The 22,504-nt window shown below is 38.0% G+C and overlaps 1 protein-coding gene across 1 annotated transcript in view; it reads right to left on the bottom strand.

Annotated features, from left to right (window-relative positions):
- Positions 1-4,857: 4,857 nt before the first annotated feature.
- PPIL4 (peptidylprolyl isomerase like 4) overlaps positions 4,858-22,504 on the bottom strand; it is a 38,049-nt gene continuing 20,402 nt past the window's right edge. Inside the window, exons 11-13 of the mRNA XM_081250637.1 lie at positions 20,291-20,387; positions 15,133-15,280; positions 4,858-8,880 (exon numbers count right to left, since the gene is read on the bottom strand). Of these exons, the coding sequence (XP_081106763.1) occupies positions 8,629-8,880; positions 15,133-15,280; positions 20,291-20,387 (497 nt within the window). The 3' untranslated portion in view covers positions 4,858-8,628. The remainder of the gene's footprint in view (positions 8,881-15,132; positions 15,281-20,290; positions 20,388-22,504) is intronic.

Here is a 22,504-nt window from a genome sequence, read left to right on the forward strand (position 1 = left end):
TTAAAAGTAAAAAAATCCAGGGCTTCCCTGGTGGCGCAGTGGTTGAGAGTCCGCCTGCCGATGCAGGGGACACGGGTTCGTGCCCCGGTCCAGGAAGATCCCACACGCCACGGAGCGGCTGGGCCTGTGAGCCATGGCCACTGAGCCTACGCGTCCGGAGCCTGTGCACCGCAATGGGAGAGGCCACGACAGTGAGAGGCCCGTGTACCGCAAAAAAAAAAAAAAGAAAAGAAAAGAAAAAAAAGAAAAGATCCAATTAGAAATTGGCAAAAAAAACATGAAGAGACATTTCACCAACGGGGATATATGAAGATGACAAAATGAGTACATGAAAAGATGTTCAACATCGTTAGCAATTAGGGTAATGCAAATTAAAACCACAGTGAGATATCATTATACATCTACCAGATGGCTAAAATAAAACATAGTGAAAACACCAAATAGGCAATGATACAGAGAAACTGGATCACCCATACACTGGAGATGTAAAATGGTATGACCACTCTGGAAAACAGTTTAGCAGTTTGTTAAAAATTTATGCAAGCAATTACTATATGATTCAGCAATTGCACTCCTGGGCATTTACCCAAAAGAAATGAAGATTCCTGTTCACACAAAAATCAATAGCAGCTTTATCCATTATAGCTCCAAACTGTGAATAACCCACTGTCCTTCAGTGGGTGAATGGTTAAACTGTGGTACATCCATACCAGGAAACACTACCGGCCATAAAAACAAATTAACTATTGATACATGCAACAACCTGTAAGTATCTCTGGAGAATTAGGCTGAATGACAAAGAAGCCAATCTCGAACTGATACACACTATGTAATTCCATTTATATAAAATTCTTGGGGCCTCCCTGGTGGCGCAGTGGTTGAGAGTCCGCCTGCCGATGCAGGGGATACGGGTTCATGCCCCGGTCTGGGGGGATCCCATATGCCGCGGAGCGGCTGGGCCCGTGAGCCATGGCCGCTGGGCCTGCGCGTCCGGAGCCTGTGCTCCGCAGCGGGAGAGGCCACAGCAGTGAGAGGCCCGCATACCGCAAAAAAAAAAAAAAAAAAAAAAATTAAAATTCTTGACATGACAAAATCACAGACATTGAAAACAGATTAATGGGTTGCCAGAGGTTAAGGAGGTACTAGGAGAGGCAGGGCAGTGGGTGTGGCTATAAAAGGGCAACTGGAGGGACCCTTGTAGTAATGGGAATATTCTGCATCTTCATTGTGTCAGTGTCGACATCCTGGTTGTGATATTGTACTACAGTTTTTTTTGGTTTGTTTGTTTGTTTGTTTTTTGGCTGTGTTGTGCGGCATGTGGGATCTTAGTTCCCCGACCAGGGATCGAACCTGTGCCCCCTGCAGTGGAACCATGGAGTCTTAACGACTGGACTGTTGGGGAAGTCCGTGTACTACAGTTTTACAAGATGTTACCATTGGGAGAAACTGAGTGAAGGGTACCAGCATCTCTGTTTATTTCTTACAATTGCATGTGAATCTACAACATGAAAAGTTTAATTAATAACAACAAATATAACAGTGTTAAAGCATTTCTTTAGAAATGGTTGAATATGCTTCTTAAATGTGATTGTAAGCACTCTAATTGTTGACATTCTTTTTAGAAGTTGTGAAATGTTACAACTTATGCTTATGCAGATGCAATCTTAGTGCAGTCAATAAAGACTATTTATACTAAATATAACAACAACAATGGCAACAAAAGCAACCAGAAAGAAAAGACACATTACCTCCAAAGTAACGGCATTAGGAATAATAATGGGCTTCTTCACAGCAATAAAGAAAGATAGTAGAACATCTTCAAAGTGCTGAGAAAAAAATAACTGTCCACTTAAAATTGTGTATGTAGAAAATCAACTTTAAAGAACATAGGTGAACTAAAAACATTTTTGATAAGCAGAAACTAAGGGTTCACCATCAACAGACTGTCACTGAAGAAATATCAAATGTCGTGTTTCAGAAAGAAGGAAAATTACATCCTATGTGGAAGATCTGAGATGCAAGAAGAATGGTGAGTAAAGAAACGATTAACACATGGGTAAATCTAACAACTACCTGTATAAAAAGAGTAATAACAATAAGGTCTAATTGCTAAGGTTAAAAATCACAAGCTTAGACAAAAATACTGGAGGATTATAGCACAAAAGTTGGAAGAGGGGTGATTGAAACTTAAAGATTTCTAAGATCTTCAATTAGAGAGGAAGGTGAAGATATTACCGTTACATTTTAAGTATGGATGGTAAATTCAAAAGCAATTTCCCAAAACAAAGAAGATGGGGGGGGGAGGAGGGTAGATTTTATTTATTTATTTATTTATTTATTTATTTTTGGCTGCTTTGGGTCTTCGTTGCTGCACGTGGGCTGTCTCTAGTTGCAGCGAGCAGTGTCTACGCTTCATTGTGGTGCACAGGCTTCTCATTGCGGTGGCTTATCTTGTTACAGAGCACGGGCTCTAGGCGCGCAGGCTTCAGTAGTTGTAGCTCGTGGGCTCTAGAGCGCAAGCTCAGTAGTTGTGACGCACGGGCTTAGTTGCTCCGTGGCATGTGGGATCTTTCCAGACTGGGGCTCGAACCCATGTCCCCTGCATTGGCAGGCAGATTCTTAACCACTGCGCCACCAGGAAGTCCCTAGATTTTCTTTTTTTAATGTTTTAAATTAATCCAAAGGAAAATGAAGGGAGAACAAAAACAAACAAAAATGAAAGCACAAAACAAGGTGATAGGAATAAATCCAAATATATCAGTAAATAATCAGGACTAAACTCATCAGTTAAGGTTAAGATTAGATTAAATATAATCCAATTTGCTATATGCTGTTTCTGGGACACACTAAAACATCAGGACCAAGTAAGACAAAATTAAAAGGGTAGTAAAAAATCTACTAGGTGTACTGTGAGCATCTTCATGTTAATAAATTTAAAACTTCAATGAAAATGACAAATTCACAGAAAGATGTAGTAACAAAAATGACTGAACTTTTTTTAATTTAACTTTTTTATACAGCAGGTTATTAGTTACCTATTTTAGTGTATATATGTCAACCCCAATCTGACTAAACTCGAGAGAAATAGAAAGGCTAACAATTCTATAATCATTGAAATCTAATCATTAGTTAAATTTTCTCACAAAAGAAATACAAATGTCAGACAATTTTATAGGCACCCTCTATCCAATATTCAAGGAAGAGATATTTAAATCTTTCTATTTCAATAGAAAAAAAAAGAGAACAGTCACTAAGTTATTCTATAACATGGACATCAAATCCAGACAAGAGCAACACAGAAAAGGAAGATTATAGGCCAATTTTATCACGGTACTAGAAATTTTAGCCAGCAAGCACTATAAGAACACCACTATCACTTATTGTCCACATAAAAGACCCAAGAGGACTTCCCTGGTGGTCCAGTGGTTAAGACTCCGTGCTTCCAATGCAGGGGGTGGGTGCAGGGTCCCTCCCTGGTCAGGGAACTAAGATCCCACATGCCACAAAGCATGGCCAAAAAGACAAGAAAACCCTATAAATTTTAAATATAAGACTTTTAGCAAAACGGCTGGATATAAGAGGAGTAGTCAAAAATGTAACTTCTTAGGTCAAGAAAAAGAAAAAAAATGTTTTAAGGTATCATTTGTAATAGAACATAAAAGATAAAGAAGCTAGGACATCCCTGGTGGCACAGTGGTTAAGAATCCGCCTGCCGGGCTTCCCTGGTGGCGCAGTGGTTGAGAGTCCGTCTGCCGATGCAGGGGACGCGGGTTTGTGCCCCGGTCCGGGAGGATCCCACATGCCGCGGAGCGGCTGGGCCCGTGAGCCATGGCCGCTGAGCCTGCGCGTCCGGAGCCTGTGCTCCGCAACAGGAGAGGCCACAACAGTGAGAGGCCCGCGTACCGCAAAAAAAAAAAAAAAAAAAAAAAAAAAAAGAATCCGCCTGCCAACGCAGGGGAGATGGGTTCGAGCCCTGGTCCGGGAAGATCCTATGTGCTTCGCAGCAACTAAGCCCATGCGTCACAACTACTGAGCCTGTGTTCTAGAGCCTACGAGCCACAACTATTGAAGCCTGCGTGCCTAGAGCCCATGCTCTGCAACAAAGAGAAGCCACCACAGTGAGAAGCCCGCGCACTGCATGGAAGAAAAGCCCCCACTCGCCGCAACTAGAGAAAGCCCGCACACAGCAACGAAGACCCAACACAGCCAAAAATAAATAAATACATAAAAAAATAAATACATAAATAAACAAGATAAATAAAATTACTCTTCTAAAAAAAAAGGATAAAGAAGCTAGGAGTAAATCTAACAAAAGATGCTCAAAAGCTTTAAAAGGAAACTTCTAAGAACTAAATGGAGGGGTATGCTATCTTTATGAATAGGAAGATGATGAAGATGTTGTTTCCACAAACTAATCTACTGTTTGATTGCAAATGCAGCTGAAGTCCCAACAGAAGTTTTTGAGAAACCTAACAAGTTGGTTCCAAAATTGCACAGAAAAAAAGAGCCATGGTATTCCTAATGAAACAGATCGGGTGTGGGGGGGGTACTTAAATATCAAGACTTCCTATAAAGCCACAGAAATGTAGATGTTTAGTATCAGTGCTGGAATAAACAATGAACCAATGGAGTAGAGAGCCCATGAAACAAAACCCACATATATACATAGAAACTTATATGACAGATCAATGGGGAATAGGTGAACCAGTCATAATAGATTTTGGACAGTTGGTTACATCCCTAAGTGGAAAAAAAAAGTGAATATGAATTCCTATTATCACACCATACACATACACACATACAATTCAATATGGATTAAAGTCAAATGTAAAAAACAAAGCTTTATAACCTTCAGACTATGGGAGAATATCTTTATTAAGGACTTAAACAAAATACAAAAAGCACAAAACACACAGGGAAAGGCTAATAAATGTGATATTAAACTTAAAAATTTGTCTAAAATGCATAACCTAATTTCAATCAAACATCAAGACTTAACTTACAGTTTACAGAAAGTAGAGAGGATGGAGGACACCATGAAGATACCGTTGAATAATTCCAGAATGTGGAATATTCTACAAAGCAACTGGCCTGAACTCTTCAAAAAGTCAATGTCATAAAAAATTTTTAAAAATACATGTGGTTGGGGTGGATGGATGGGTAGGAAACTCTTTTAGATTAAGAGAATAAAATGACAAAAACAACATGCAGTGCATGAAGCTTGGTTGAGTCTGGGTTTAAAAACAAACCAACATATAAAAATGACAGCCTTGGGACAATGGGGGAAATTTGTTTATACTATATATTACATATTATGAGATTACTGTTTAATTTTTTTCAGTGTGATAATAGTATTGTGGTGGTTTAGGACACTTGCCTTTTAGAAAATGGTGAAATACTGAAAGGTGAAATATCATGTTTTCAATTTACTTTCAAATTGTTCAACAACAAAATGTTACTATTTGGATGGAATATATATGGATGTTCGTTATGTTTCTGTGTTGCTACACATGTATGAAACTTTTCATATTAAAAAGTTGAGGGAAAAATGTTGGGGGAAATTTACAACTTGTGCCCTCCCAAGGGCATCAATAGGTGAAAAAATAACCACAAACTGAGAGAAAATGTTTACAACATATAACAGTAAAAATGGACTAGTATCCACAATCTATTTAACTCCTTAAAGAAATATATAAGAAAAAGGCAACAACGTAATATAAAATGGGCAAAAGACATGAAATAAGCTTTTCACAGAGAGCAATCAGGAATGAATATAATATACGTGAAAAGCAGCTCAAGCTTGTTAGAATTTAGGAAACGCACATTCAATGAGACTCCCAGTCTGGCCAAAATGGAGTCAACAGGGGCAGAATTTCCCTTCCCCATATTAAACAATGAAACACCCGTACAAAATATGTACAATAAAGTTTTTCAGACATTGGACAACTGTGCAGGACAGTGACTCTTGAGAGGAGAACCAACAGGGAAAGTCCTACCATTGCCCAAGCTTAATGCAGGGAGAGCCTGGGCATTACCCTGGGTAGAGCATTTAGGGGAGCCAAGGTAAAATCTGTAGGGTGGAGTATGGGAGAGAGAAGCTAGAGGGAGGATTCCAGATCTACAGAGAGGTCCCCTGAGGCTTCGGCTAATCAGTGTATGCACTTCAGAAAACCACCCCAAGGTGGGAAAGAACCAGAAAAGAATAAGTCGTAAAATTCAAGTTCATACAGGGTTCAGAATAGTTCTCGTTCTCAACAGCCAGAGTGGAGAAATCTCATAGTAAACCACGTGTAAGGAAGAATATTCAGAAGGGTATTATCTCAGTAGTGAGCCAAATTAGCCTAGATTAAAGGCTGTTCTGGTCCTATCTCATTAAGTATAAAAGCAAGCTATGAAATGATCAAATTATTTCTAAATAACTATGTCCCAGAACAAAACTCAACATATTTAAAGGAATACAAAAAGCTCCAGCACCCAACAGTGTAAAATCCAAAAATTATCAGGTGTGCAAAGAAGGAAATTACAACCCAATAATGAGGGGGAAAAAAAATCAATCAATAGCAACAGACAAGAAATGACAGATGACAGAATGGTCAAGTACATTGAAACAGTAATTATAAATATACGTCAGATGTTCCAAAAGATAGAGGAAAGCAGGAGTCTGGAAGGAGAGATATGGAAGATATAAAAAAGACCCAAATGGAACTTCAAAAGATTAAAAATATAATGTATGAGGTAAAAAATACACTGGACGGAATTAACAAGAGATTAGATACTTCAGGAGAAAAGATTAATGAACTTGAGGACATAGCAATGGAAACCAATCTGGAACACAGAAAAATAAATAAATAAAAAGACTTAAAGAAAAGAGAAAACAAAACAGAGCATCATAGTGCTAAGAGACAGTTTCAAGTAGCCTAACATACAATTAGAGTCCCAGAGGGTAAGAAATGAAGGACAGAAACAGAAAAAAATAAATGAAAAGGCCTCCAAAATTCCAAATTTGATGAAAACAGTAAATCTACAGGTAAAGAACCCCAGCAGAAGAAACATGAAGTGGGGGGGGAAAGACTACACCAAGCACATCATAATCAAAGTGCTTAACAGCAGTGATCAAGAAAAACCTTAAGCGGCTTCCCTGGTGGCACAGTGGTTGAGAGTCCGCCTGCCGATGCAGGGGATGCGGGTTCGTGCCCCGGTCTGGGAAGATCCCACATGCCGCGGAGCGGCTGGGCCCGTGAGCCATGGCCGCTGAGCCTGTGCGTCCGGAGACTGTGCTCCGCAACGGGAGAGGCCACAACAGTGAGAGGCTCGCGTACCGCTAAAAAAAAAATAAAGGAAAGAAAAACCTTAAAAGCAACTAAAGAAAAAGAAGGGCTTCCCTGGTGGTGCAGTGGTTGAGAATCTGCCTGCTAATGCAGGGGACACGGGTTCGAGCCCTGGTCTGGGAAGATCCCACATGCCACGGAGCAACTAGGCCCGTGAGCCACAACTACTGAGCCTGCGTGTCTGGAGCCTGTGCTCCGCAACAAGAGAGGCCGCCATAGTGAGAGGTCCCCGCTTGCCACAACTAGAGAAAGCCCTTGCACAGAAACAAAGACCCAACACAGCCAAAAATAAATTAAAAAAAAAAGAAAAAGAAAAACAAAGTTTCATACTGAAGAACAAATGTAAGAGTAATAGAAGTCTTCTTGCTGGAAACTACAATAATATACCACTTAACAGCCACTGGATTGGCAAAATTAAGAAGTCTGAAATTAAGAAGTATTAGAAATGCTATGAAACAAAGGTAATTCATATAGTGCTGGTAGGGATATGATTGGTACAGCCACTGCAGAATATAACTTGGCATTATCTTATAAAGATGAAGATATCCATATCACATGACCAAGCAAATCACTCCTAGATAAAGAATGTTCATAGCAGCATTGTTTGCAACAGCAGAAACAAAAACAAACCCCAAACATCCATCAACAGAAGAATGGATAAATTATGGTCTATTCATATAACATAATATAGCAATGAAAATGAATGACTTTCCAAAAACACTAAGCTGAAAAAAGCAAGTCACAGAAGTAAACGTACTTTATACCATTTATATAAAATTCAAAAACATACAAAACTTAACATTTAAGGGTACATACATACGCTGTAAAACTATAATAACAAGCAAGAGAATGACAACACAAAATACAGAATAATAATTATTTGAGAAGGAGAGGGCACTTTTAAAATGCCAGTAATATTCATTTCCTAAGCTGGCCAATGGGTACACGGCAGATATTTATTATTCTTTATACCTATATATACACGTTTGTGTATTTTTGTAGGCATGAAATACTTCATTAAAAATAAAGACTGAAAAATATGAAAGACTTTAAAAATGAAGACTACTATTTATGTATAACAATAAAATTAGTGTAAAAAAGTATACAAAGAAAATGTTCAATTCTTTATTTCTTTCAGTGCCCTGTACAATCAGTATTCATCTAAAAGGGCTGTAATCCTACTGTGAAAAAAAAATAACAGGCAGTGTCTTTAACTGCTTTGACACAGAATCTGAACGCCTGGTACTCGAAGTTATACAAGAGCACATATGTCAGCCACTCATGTCTGATTCTTCAACTTTCATCTGTACTTAGATTTTTCTTTATCTTTGGATTTCTTGGGACTCCTGCTTCGTTCTCTCTTTTTACTCCTTTCTCTTTCATAGGGATCTGTCTGGTATTTGGATTTGTGACTATTACTATAGTGGCCATCCCTTTCTCGAGATCGGCTACGACTTCGGTTTTGAGGTCGGTCTCTCTTTTCACTCTTTTGCTTCTCCCAACAACTTTCTTCTTCTTCATAGTGACCAAAGCCCATTTCCCTGTAGATATCCTGTCAAAGGAACAGTGAATCAGTGAAATAATCATTTTGTACACACCATCAACAAAACTTAGACAAGTCCTCCTTGAGCAAGCAGTTTTAACAGCTCAAATTTGAACGCTACCACTAAGGCCAAGAATCTTGTAAGTTAAAAAGCAAAAACAATTCAGAAAAAGACTTAACCATTTTCTCATCGATCTTATTATTCTGTACTTATTATTTCAGCTGAACTGAAAGATCAGATCCAGAAACAAGGAACTGAAATAGCCCAATTGAACTAAGAAGTCTTTAGGGTGAAATTGCAATACCAAGAATTCTGGTTATGTGCGGTCACATTTCCACCTCCCCCTCTCCACTCCCCAAAAATGTGCTTCCATCACTGATCTACAATGAAACTACTAAAATCCCCATAAGAATCCTATAAAGAAGTCATCATTTAAATAACATAGCCAGAAGACGTTTTAGACAGGTCAATCAGTCTAAAGAGAAAAGAAAACAGATTCTGAATTCTTGGGTCTTTTAAAGTATTTTTTTGTAACAGTTCCTCTCTAGATCTCTAAATAAATTTTCTGGTTTAGACTAAGTTGATAAATGTTTTTATTAAAATCATTATTGACATATTTCTTTAAAATGAGTTAAGAAACACTGAAATAATTCATTGCCCCGAAGAGAACAAAGTGGGTACATTTAGTTCTATTCTCAATAACTAAGGAGCAGTAGTAACGTTTCCATATACAAAAAAGGGCTAGTTACAACACAACAATTCTATCTCCACTTGTGTCTTATCCCTGATTAAAATGAGTACCTCCACAGGTGGCTGAAATCTAAAGACACCAGAGCCAATGCTCTTTTTAAGAATAGTTCATAAAATTCAACTTTCTTAAAAGATTTCTCAAAGGAAAGGCAAAATTCTAAGGACTGAACTCCCAAGTGCCCAACTCTATCACCTTAGACATTATTATAGTAGATGTAAATATCAAGGTTTAAAATCCAAGTGGTGAAAACCCATGGTTAAGGACTGGGTTTTAAGCAAATGGTTCACAATTATTCCATATACTCTCTAGATACTGTACATTATGCCTGGCATAGAGGTTGCACTATGTGAAAACAGACCTAACATGATTGCTATATTCCACAGTGTTTGTGGAATACCTCACCATAAACTGATTCATGATTTCCCACACAACACCAATAGTTCTTGTCCTTCTGTAAGAGCCCTGGAGGTAGAAAATGAGTCGGTAGTTCAGCTTAACCTTTTATCAACTATTTTCGAGCAAAATGTGACATCCCTAGATAAAAGAATTTTTTGTGCTTCCTGTAACAGACACAAAATGTAAATATCTATGTACTATTCTGACTGTACACCTAGTGCTTATTTCTGTACTGGTTGAGGCAAGAAACTTTTTAAATGGAGAGACTGTTTTAGCTGATGTATAATCCTATAAAGTCTTCAGCACCTTATTATACAAACAGGCACTTAAATGCTTTGAGTGTTTAAAATAACAGAGAGGGAGAAAAGATTATGCAGTATTTAATTCTTTGAAAAAACTGACTAAGCTGAAAATCTGAAATGGACTGAAACCTTAAAAACCTCTCCTACTTGGCACAGCGTTCAAAGTTACACAAGCTTTGAAGTCGGGCAGCTCTAGGTTCAAATGGTCTTTGCCATTTAGGAGATGTGTCCAACAAGAAATGCTCTTGAGGTTAGATTTATCAGTGAAGGTTTCATAGAGCAGTTATAACGTACTTGAGAGGAGCCTCAAAGGATGAGTGGTGAGGGCTTGGAATGTCTTCAAGAAGGCTAATGCAAGGAGTGTTAAGTGAAAACTGAAAAGCAAGGAAGAATGAGTACTGTATGTATTAAGGAGAAAAGTTTAGGCAGCTGGATGAAGCCATATTAGAACAGATCTAAGTATGTGCTTGCACAGCGCTAAGTGCTTTTGGAGGACAGTATTATCTTCCTTCCAGATATGAGGAAACTGAGACTCAGGAGATCCCCACAGGTTGGAGATAATTATTTCATTGATCAGTAACTCTACATGTAAAATTGAAAAGGGGGTGGTATGGAGTAATAAAAAAAATAATACATCCACCTGAATTAAAATAAATGTTAAACTTCCAGTCCTCCCACTAAACTATAAGGCCCATGGGCTTGTGGGGTCAGGATCTTCATATCTAAGGTGAGGGAAACGAATCACATGAGCTCTAAGTCCTTTCCAGTATGGACTTTTAAAAATTCTATTTGTTTTATACATTTAAGACATAAGACAAGATGATTAAACAAACAAGCAGCTGAAAAAAGAAAGAAAGAAAAAGAACACCATAAAATGGCCAATTTAAGGCACTCAACTTAACTGAGCCAATAATTTCACGTTTAGTAGTCAAAAAATTAAAAAATCAACCCCAAACTGTCCTTGCTGAGGTCTCTGGGAGTAAATCAGAGGTTTAGTTACATCTAAATCACTAAAATAATGTTAAAAGATTAAAATGACAACGAAAACAGAGTCCCAAATGATAAGAACACTGAATACCTATGAAAATCAGAGGAGGACAGGCAAGCAGTCTGAGTACTTCTCAGCCAGGCAGCCCACGGCCGAGTACTCATTTCCTGTAACCCCAGTAAAACTCAAACCTCAAGAACACAGTAACCATCTCTGGAATTAAGACATGTGGTGGAAAAATTAAACAGAGATTTCGAATTGAACAGTAAGGCTGCCATTCAATAAAAAACAAAGCACTTGAAAAAGTAAGTTAAAACATTCTTAGGAAACTAAGCTCACCAAGCAAAACACCACCAAACAGGAAAATTTGAGCTATACCTGAAAATTACCTAGCACTGAAAATTCCCTTTAATGATTATATTTTTGAGACTAAAATCAAAAGGATAAAAAGCAAAATAACAGAAAAAAAACTGGGCCCACTGAAATCTTAAAAATGGATGCTATTTTATTAGAAAGAAGAGAAAATTAGTACAGCTATATTATTAAATCAAAGTACAAAATCAGAAACAATTGCTTTAATATACTTTGAAGGGAGAGAGAAAGTTAGAATATTATTGCAGAAAGAGAAAGACATTTGCTACTGTAAAGTTTTAAGTAATCAAACAGCAAGATAAAAAAGATTCACAAAAAGGCAGGGGTGCAAGGGTGGGAAACACAGACTTAAAATGCAGCCAGTCTTTGGAGTTTTTTAAGATGTCTGATTATCTCAAACACACCAATGTGTACTTCGGGCCTAAATCCATTGAGGAATCCATATACAAGCCCAGGATGAGGAGCTGTAGCTAAAAGCAACACATGGTGGGTGGGGGGATTAAGGAGTTTTAGTGGAAAACCTGCTAAATATTCACAGAAGTGTGATACAGCCACCATTAAAAAAGATGTTGGGGTGATCTTTGGCTAAAGTAATAGAGTATAAAAACTAAGAGGGAGATGTTCCTATTGGATGACACTGGAATATTATACTATGAGACAAATTATATTAGAATTAACAACTGGAGTTAGGAAGGAAAACTGCTGACAGGAATATATTCCAGGTAAGAAGATTTAGAAAAGAAACTGACAGAAATATATTCCAAGTAAGAGGAACAGCAGTAAGGGTACAAGTTCAAATTTAAATTGTGGTTCCATTACTTATTAGCTGTGTAAAACCACTGGCAAGTGGCTGAACCTCTTTATTCTTTACTTTCTTTGCTGTGAATGGAGACAACAGTATCCACCTCGCATTATGAGGACACCAGAGATGTTACTATTACTGATTCATGTAAGGATTACTTGAAGGATTGACAAGGATGTAACTTAAAAACTGAGGGCAGGGCATAAATGATGGGAATCTTTAAGTAGTAAAAGGGCTATGGAAGAAGAGAGATTAGACCTCTGCTGGATGACAGCAAGGAGTAGGAAGATCGGCTGTCTAGGAAATAGGGTGCTAAGAATATATATAAAATACGGGGCTTCCCTGGTGGTGCAGTGGTTAAGAATCTGCCTGCCAATGCAGGGGACATGGGTTCGAGCCCTGGTCCGGGAAGATCCCACATGCCGCGGAGCAACCAAGCTCGTGAGCCACAACTACTGAGCCTGCGCTCTAGAGCCCAAGAGCCACAACTGCTGAAGCCCGCACGCCTAGAGCCTGTGCTCCGCAACAAGAGAAGCCACCGCGATGAGAAGCCCGCTCACCACAACAAAGAGTAGCCCCCCTCGCCGCAACTAGAGAAAGCCCGCGTGCAGCAACAAAGACCCGACGTAGCCAAAAATAAATTAATTTTAAAAATTCATTTGCTGAAAATTTTTAAAATGAAGAATAAGCCATAAAACACATAAAATGGTTACCTTTAGGGAAAGAAGACAAGGGGGAAAGGACAGGGATGGAAGCTAGGTTTTCTATATGTACCATTTTGTAGATTTTACTTTGGAACCATACAAATAATTTTTAAAATTATAAAACAAAAGAAAAAATTTTAAGCTATCCTTAAACATCAAAAAGAACAGGTTAATTGAAATATGAATCCAGTTAATGGCCTTACCAGAGAGAAGTTATTGCAAGTGATTTAAAACACAATGATTTGACTGTAAAAATAATAGTAACAGCCAGTGTAGAAAATGTTTGCACACACATTTTTTTTTCCACTTAATTGTAACGTGCCTGGACAATAAATATTATCTCGATTTCACAGAGGAGGAAACTGTGGCTCAAGAAAGTTAAATAATTTGATGAGGTCACATCAATGATTAGCAACGTGGAAATCTAAACCCAGCTTTTCTGACAGCAAATCCTTTACTTTGCCAATCACACTACATCTCTCCATCTCAGTGTCTTTGCTTAACATTCTCACAGTCTTGAGTCCCCTCTGCCAACTGAAAGCCTCCTCGTCTACCAGGGCCCAGGTTGAAATGTCCTTACGTGGCAAAAACCATAGCAAGGGAATATAACGTAATCTGCTTTTCAATTAACTGAGAGCCAAAATGCAGGCTGGAAATGATTTCTTCTCTTTGTAATTAATTTTCTTTGGGGAATTTTTATTATCATTGTCTTAGAAAATGTATTGTTCAGGAAAGCTTTGGGGATGATAAAGCTAATTATTAGTGCTGCTTTTATTTCATATATACCATATGGAAGGGCATAAACGTTTTTCGGGTCCTAAAACCTCAAGAGCTATAAGTGCTGTACGTAACACTTGGTGATAAATTACATGATACATTAGAAGAACTTTTTTACCATAACCACACTTTTTTTTGATGGGAATAAGTGAGTGTCCACAGGTATGAAAATCACTCTTGCTTCACAATGTGGAACTATATATTATTTCAAAAACAATCTTTTATAATCTGTTATATATATATTTTTTATTAGTTTCTGCTTTATAACAAAGTGAATCAGTCATACATATACATCTGTTCCCATATCCCTTCCCTCTTGCGTCTCCCTCCCTCCCACCCTCCCTATCCCACCCCTCTAGGTGGTCACAAAGCACCGAGCTGATCTCCCTGTGCTATGCGGCTGCTTCCCACTAGCTATTTTACGTTTGGTAGTATATATATGTCCATGCCTCTCTCTCTGTCACAGCTTACCCTTCCCCCTCCCCATATCCTCAAGTCCATTCTCAAGTAGGTCTGTGTCTTTATTCCTGTTTTACCCCTAGGTTCTTCATGACATTGTTTTTTTCTTAAATTCCATATATATGTGTTAGCATATGGCATTTGTCTTTCTCTTTCTGACTTACTTCACTCTGTATGACAGACTCTAGGTCCATCCACCTCATCACAAATAGCTCAATTTCATTTCTTTTTATGGCTGAGTAATATTCCATTGTATATATGTGCCATATCTTCTTTATCCATTCATCCGATGATGGACACTTAGGTTGTTTCCATCTCCGGACTATTGTAAATAGAGCTGCAATGAACATTTTGGTACATGTCTCTTTTTGAATTATGGTTTTCTCAGGGTATATGCCCAGTAGTGGGATTGCTGGGTCATACGGTAGTTCTATTTGTAGTTTTTTAAGGAACCTCCATACTGTTCTCCATAGTGGCTGTACCAATTCACATTCCCACCAGCAGTGCAAGAGTGTTCCTTTTTCTCCATGTTATATATATTCTTTAAAATTAAAGTTCATTACCCTAGTGAAACCATTCTACATCTTAAGAGTTAGGAACACATCCATCCCTGTTCAGGACTACACCCTTATCTCCTAAATTAAGATGTAATTTACAAATGGATGAAATATTTATTTCTCTACAGCTAAGTATGAACATCAGTAAGTACCTGATTTGTATTTTTGACTGGCATATAGTCCTCATCTTCTTTTTCTTCAGAGCAGTGGTGGGTTTTCTTCTTGTGTTTTTTACTTGTGTGTGAGTAACCTGACTTTGAGTCTTCTGCCTGCTCATCTAGTATAAGATCATATTTTGCACTGCAGCAGCAAGTTAAGGACAAACATGAGAACTGACACCGGTAATACATCAAAACATAAGAATCTGGTAAACAAAGTAGGCCATGAGGTTAAAGATAACTTTTTAAAGCAAGAAGCATCTCAGAAGCATAGAGTATATTTCTAAAACAAAACTAATTCACATTTTACTTCATTACAGAGTCAGGAAAAATGGAAGGAACACCTGTCTTTAATAAACGGTTATAAATTGGTAAGTGGGCCAAAAATATAGAGAGTAAAAAAAAAAAAAGAAGAAAAATATAAGTAGCATAAAAAATAAGGAAGCATGGGCTTCCCTGGTGGCGCAGTGGTTGAGAGTCCGCCTGCCGATGCAGGGGACACGGGTTCGTGCCCTGGTCTGGGAAGATCCCACATGGGCCCGTGAGCCAAGGCCGCTGAGCCTGCACGTCCGGAGCCTGTGCTCCGCAATGGGAGAGGCCACAACAGTGAGAGGCCCACGTACCGCAAAAAAAAAATAAATAAATAAGGAAGGATATTTGTCAATAATGAAAAACTTAAACTTAGAAAATGAGGCATATTTTTAACTAGAAAAAATTAAGACATTATAAACCCCAATGCCAGAGAAGCTGTACAGATGAAAAATACACTCATGTGACTCTTCTTTTGAGTGTAAATTAGTTCAGTCGTATAGGAGAAAAATTTAGCAATGCATATCAATAGTTATCATGTTTAACTTCAAATAAGAATTTATAAAAAATAAAATAACAGTAAGTTAAATGAACAAAAGAACAGCTGTCCCTCATTATCCACAGGGGATTTGTTCCAGGATCCCCTGAGAATACCAAAAGCTGCAGATGCTCAAGTCCTTTATATAAATGGCATAGTGTTTGCATATAACCTACGCACATCCTCCTTTATACTTCAAATCATCTCATTACTTAAAAACCTAACACAATGTAAATGCTATGTAAACAGTTGTAAATACAACACAAATGCTAGTAAATAGCTGCCTGCACAGCAAATTGAAGTTTTGCTTTTTGGAACTTTCTGGAATACTTTTCCTGAATATTTTCCATCTACAGTTGGAAATCCATGGATGCGGAACCTGCAGATACAGAGGGCCGATTGTATACATAACAGGATTCTTTTTTAGGATTATTTTTAATAACAGAAACTAAGAACAATAAACAGCCTAGTAATAAAGATATACTTAAATACATCAGGGTATTTCAACTGATATATTACCATAAAGGAAGTTATTAACAATGACAAATGAATGCTATTAAATAACCTGGAATGGTTTATAAAAAATTAAAAGTAGAAAAAGCTTGAAGCAAAAACTGTATATACCACACAGTGGTTATAACTTTATAAAGCTTTATAAAGGATCAAGGCTTGAGAGGAACAAGGAGAAATAAAAAGTATCATTTGCCTAGGTGGTAAAACTATGAGTGAATCATTTTTAAATTTCACATAAATGTTATAAAAATTGTAATAATATGTTTTAATTCAGAAGTAAGTGTTTAATATACTTAATGTCTTAGAATAAGAGAAAATGTAAGACTATTAGAACCTCTTCTAAAAGTAATCTTACACTCTAAAACAGACTCTGAGGAAGGCTGACAAGGACTAGAACAGTGGTTTTCAAAAGAAAGACTAGGAGGAAGCCCAAAACGCAGAGCCATTTTAGTGGCGTGTGGGACTAGAGTAACAGTAGACACACTTCCCTCAGGACTAGGGTTTCACCATGCCACAGCTCTAGGCTTCCTCAGCGATGTCTCTCATTCAGTAGGAAAACACTGCAACTTCTGGCTTTTCACAAGACGGCTAATGACAGCTAATCAGCCTGTACCGTCCTATTATTACTCTATTATCTCCAACTTCTCTCCTCCTTTATACCATGTCGCAATGTCACCACAGTACATTCTGGATGGTCTCCTTCTCCAGAGACAAATTCAATAGTCCTTGCCTATGATTTCACCTCAGTGTTTGCTCTACACATGCTGATCCCTGTCCAAAGTGCTTCAGAGTGGGCTTCCCTGGTGGCGCAGTGGTTAAGAATCCGCCTGCCAATGCAGGGGACACGGGTTCGAGCCCTGGTCCGGGAAGATCCCACATGCTGAGGAGCAACTAAGCCCATGCACCACAACTACTGAGCCCGTGCTCTAGAGCCCATGAGGCACAACTACTGATCCCGTGTGCCACAACTACTGAAGCCCGCGCGCCTAGAGCCCGCGCTCCACAAGAGAAGCCCGCGCACCGCAACGAAGAGTAGCCTCCGCTCGCCGCAACTAGAGAAAGCCCGCGCGCAGCAACGAAGACCCAATGCAGCCAAAACTAAATAAATAAATAAATAAATATCTAAAATAATAATAAACTATTCAAAGAAAGTGCTTCGGAGCTTCAGAGTGTTTCAAACTACTGATTATAATCCATCAATGAGGTGTAAAATCCAGTTAGTGGGTCACCAAAAGCCAGCATTTTAAAATAACATAGACTAGAAAATAGAGTACATGGCATCTAATGAAAATATTATTTTATAACACTGTTGTTTCAATTATGTGTGTGTGTGTGTGTGTGTGTGTGTGAGAATGACTATACTTGGACTGTACTGAGTCAAGATGTAAACTGTATTTAATGGATCGCAGATAAAGAAAATATTGATAGTATCCCATCTCAGCCCTCCTCTCCCCCCATATTCCAGCTGTAGCTTTAATGTCACTACTTATAGTATTACTTGAGGATCCTCTGACCTCTTACCTCTATTATGAGTCCCATATCCCACAAATGCACTTCTCTGCAACACTCCAGACATATTTAATTAATGGTGATTATTTAATATCTGTTCTTAATATCTTTAAGGTCCAGGGGCTACACTTCATTGCGAAACTTCACTGGGCATGTAACAGATGCCAAATAAGTATCGGCTGATTACTTGTAATACCACCAAGACACTTGTTGTATCTCTTCCTTCCTTGCTCATCCACTATCTTCTACTCACCACTACAATCAAGACTTTCAGAAGATGTCAAATCTCTCCAGAATCCTACTTTGTGATCTCCCTGTCCTCTTTTCCCCAGTTACTTCCCTGAGGTCTAGTGCAGCCAAGTTAAACTTCTCTCTTCTACTTCTATTTTTGAATCTTCTTATTAATGGTTTAACAGCACCTTCTCTCTCATGACCTGTAAAGTACATCCCATGTCTTTCTAACTGACTTATCTGTACTTAGATTATCATCAGAATCCCCTTTCTTCACCGTGGTAATAATGTATGTGAAAAAATATATATATGTGCTACATATGAAGACATATGTTCTGTCCCTCTATAATTGTACCTATAATTTGTAGATTACAAATGACTTGCTAAAATGAAACCTATCAATTACCAGGAATGTAAAGATCATCCTACTGGGTCAGATTCATTAATTCCTTTCTCTTGTTCAGTATGCTGTTTGTGAATAATGAATAGTGGTTTGCACCAGGACATGCCTGTCTTCTCCATCCACTTCAAAAGGTTAAAAGCAGCACTGTTCAATACTAGCCATGGGTAGTGGTTTAAATTTAAATTAATTAAAATTAAACAAGTTTTAAAATCCAGTTCCTCCGTCCATTTCTCAAGCTCGATAACCACATGTGGTTAGCAGCCATACTGGACAGTGGAGATACAGCACATTTCTATCACTGCAGGAAGTCCCGTTAGCGCTGGCCTAGAGACTGATTCTCAAACACACCGAGTTCCTTTCTTAACTCTCAGTAATCTATCATCTTGAATTTAAAACACTTTAATACTAGGTATCCTTCCTTTTCAGCCTGAACACCCGCTATGTGGGGAAGATGCCTCCTTCTACTTTATACTCCACAGCTGACCTTCCTTTCATTTGTCCTACACACTTCCCTTCTTCCAGCTGCAGTTTCTAGTGGTTGGCTTCAACTTAATTTCAAAGATTTGGTGAATAAATCTCAAGTGTATTCCACCCACACCTTTTATGATTCTAAGATTTCAATCATACCCCCTCTAATGTCCATGTTTTCAGACCAATCTTAGTTTACTGTTTGGTTTGTCTGTATGTGAAAGCCTCTTTTCATGCTGATTATGTCAGTATACTCCAGACTTTATCCAACTCTAACACCTTACAATGCTTTGTGCATTAGACAGCCAATACAATAAAAAATATTTAACAGGTCAACCTGATATTCATCTTTCCTGATGAATACTTGGAAAAAAAATGTCTATATAGTATGGGCAAAGAGAATCCCTAAAACACCAACAGAAACTAGGAAACAAACTATTTACGAGAAAGAATCACAAAAGAAATAACCTTTGCCATGTATGGAGTGATAGATTTGTAATGAGAATATCAATGAACAAACTAAAATGACATAATATGAAAAGTATGTTTCATTGCTTCTTATTTGTCTCAGCCTAAAACTTGAAAGAATCTATAAACTAAAGGGTCAAGTCAATGGATTTCTTTTTAATCCTATAAAAGTCAACTCTTGTACACACTAGGAGCCCAATAAATATTTGTTGCTAGACTGACAATGTCTTATATGCAGAAGGAAGCAATCTAATAACGTAAAACAACAGGATTTTGTTATCTATATGTTCACCAACTCCAAAGAAGTTAAACATATAAGAAGGGTTAACACAAAGCGTTTAGCTTAGCTATAACAAAGAAATTGCTGACTATGAGAAATTTAAAACATTAAGATTATATATAGAAAATACAACTCTTACCTGCAGATCTTCTGAGAGTAAGAGATAACCTTAACCTAAGTGTAGGGAGGTAAAAGAATTAAGCTCAAAACTTCTTTCAACCTTAACTTTCTCCATACAATAAAGAATATACTGAAAAAGCAAAGTATACATATGTAAAATGGTAAAAAGAGGTAACAATAAACTAAGTGATTTCTTCACAAACCATCTGGATTCAGGAACTTGTCTTCTATAGCCTTTTTATAAGGTATCACACTCAACTCTCCAGATTGGATGGTCAATACGTATTGACCAACTGGTTCTTGTGAAGGATACTCCTGTTTGGGCTTTACTTTATCTTTCAGAACCAAATTAGATGGTTTATTCTGTTCCTTTTCATACTCCTTGAAATCACTCTTGGTGTATTTCCCACCTATTTATTTAAAAAAAGAAGAAACAACCTAGTAAGAAAATCACCTGATTCATCAAGAACAATAATTATTTTATAAGAGGTATAATATATAAGAACTATTTATAAGTGGCATATGTATCAGGGGATAGAAAAAGGCTGAGAAGAAAACAAAAGAATCATAGTAATTCATTCTCCACCACTATTTTAACTGAAATCAGATATCCATTTTGCTAGGTAGCCAGATGCTGCCCCCTAATGACATACATGAATATTACAACACCAAACTTCCAAATCCTAAATGACACAGTGAATACAATCACTGGAAAATAATTCAGGGTTCAAGTAGAGCCATTAAGTCTATGAGAACATTAGGCCCAAAGGTAATTGAGAGCTTGGGACCTGTGTCTGAGATCTGAGAGGCTTATAAGCATCAAAGACAAGATGAATCTATTTGGCAATTCCAGAAGCTTTGTAAAGGAAAAGGGCCAGTAGGCAAAGTTTCATATAAATGTGAAACAGACAATTGTAAGAGTTAAAATACTGGTAACTGTAACAAACAGGCATCATTTCATCACTGAAAAATATGTGCCATGTGCCTGCCATTAGAAGTCTCACTATGGATGAAGCAGTTATGGTATATAGTAGAAGGAGCAACAGATCAAAGTAAGAAGTTCTGGATTCAAATCTTGACTCTAGTGGGAGGTCCTAGGTAGGACACTTCAGTTCTCTGAAAGTCATTCTCTTCATTTAGGAACTGAAAATAATATCAACATTTCAAAATGCTGTTGGAATCATTAAACAAGGCAATAAGGAAAAGTAGTTAGCACTGTGAATGGTACACAAGATATGTTCAATTTTTTAAAATGTGAATCCATAATATACAGAATTATCTCAGGAACTTCCCTGGTGGCGCAGTGGTTGAGAGTCCACCTGCCGATGCAGGGGACACGGGTTCGTGCCCAGGTCCGGGAAGATCCCACATGCCACGGAGCGGCTGGGCCCGTGAGCCATGGCCGCTGAGCCTGTGCGTCCGGAGCCTGTGCTCCGCAACGGGAGAGGCCACAACAGTGAGAGGCCCGCGTACCGCAAAAAAAAAAAAGAAAAAAAAAAAAGAGTAGCCCCCGCTTGCCGCAACTAGAGAAAAGTCCGCGCGCAATAAGAAAGACCCAATGCAGCCAAAAATAAATAAATTTATAAAAAATAAATAAATAAAAACACTGCATCAGCAATCAAAAACCCATAGTATTTCAGTATACACAGATTCAACCTTAAGTTTGTTATGCCACCACTAGCAGAAATTTGATATATATATGCATATGTGGGATGTCATATGTGTAGGGATAGGACCTAGTACACAGAAGATCTTTTCAATTTTGTACCATATGACAACTAAGACAAACAAACTTTATAAAAAAGAATTTTTTTTTAAATTTATTTGTTTTTGGCTACGTTGGGTCTTCGTTGATGTGCATGGGCTTTCTCTAGTTGTGGCGAGCGGGAGCTACTCTTTGTTGCAGTGCACGGGCTTCTCATCCCGGTGGCTTCTCTTGTTGCGGAGCACGGGCTCTAGGCACATGGGCTTCAGTAGTTGTGGCACACGGGCTTAGCTGCTCCGCAGCATGTGGGATCTTCCCAGACCACAGCTCAAACCCATGTCCCCTGCACTGGCAGGTGGATTCTTAACCACTGCGCCACCAGGAAAGCCCCAGAAAAAAGAATTTTTAAGAGTTTTGCATCTAGAGGAGCCAAACCACCAAATGATAATTACTTTGGAAACATGTTATGTCTGCAATGGGTAATTATAAGTAATTTATAATACAGTCAAACATAGAAAGTATATTCATCATCAGTTTAAAATACACATATGCATCAGATAGAGAAGGACAAATATCATATGATATCACTTATATGTGGAATCTAAAAAAATAGTACAAATGAACTTATTTACAAAATAGAAATAGAGTTGCAGATGCAGAAAACAATCTTATGGTTAACAGGGGGATGGGGGAGTGAGATAAATGGGGAGATTGGGCTTGACATATACACACTACAATATATAAAATAGATAACTAATAAGGACCTACTATATAGCACAGGAACACTACTCAATATGTAATGACCTACATGGGAAAAGAATC

This window comes from Mesoplodon bidens (genome assembly GCF_964165515.1).
Source record: "Mesoplodon bidens genome assembly, chromosome: 12".
Classification (NCBI taxonomy): domain Eukaryota; kingdom Metazoa; phylum Chordata; class Mammalia; order Artiodactyla; family Ziphiidae; genus Mesoplodon; species Mesoplodon bidens.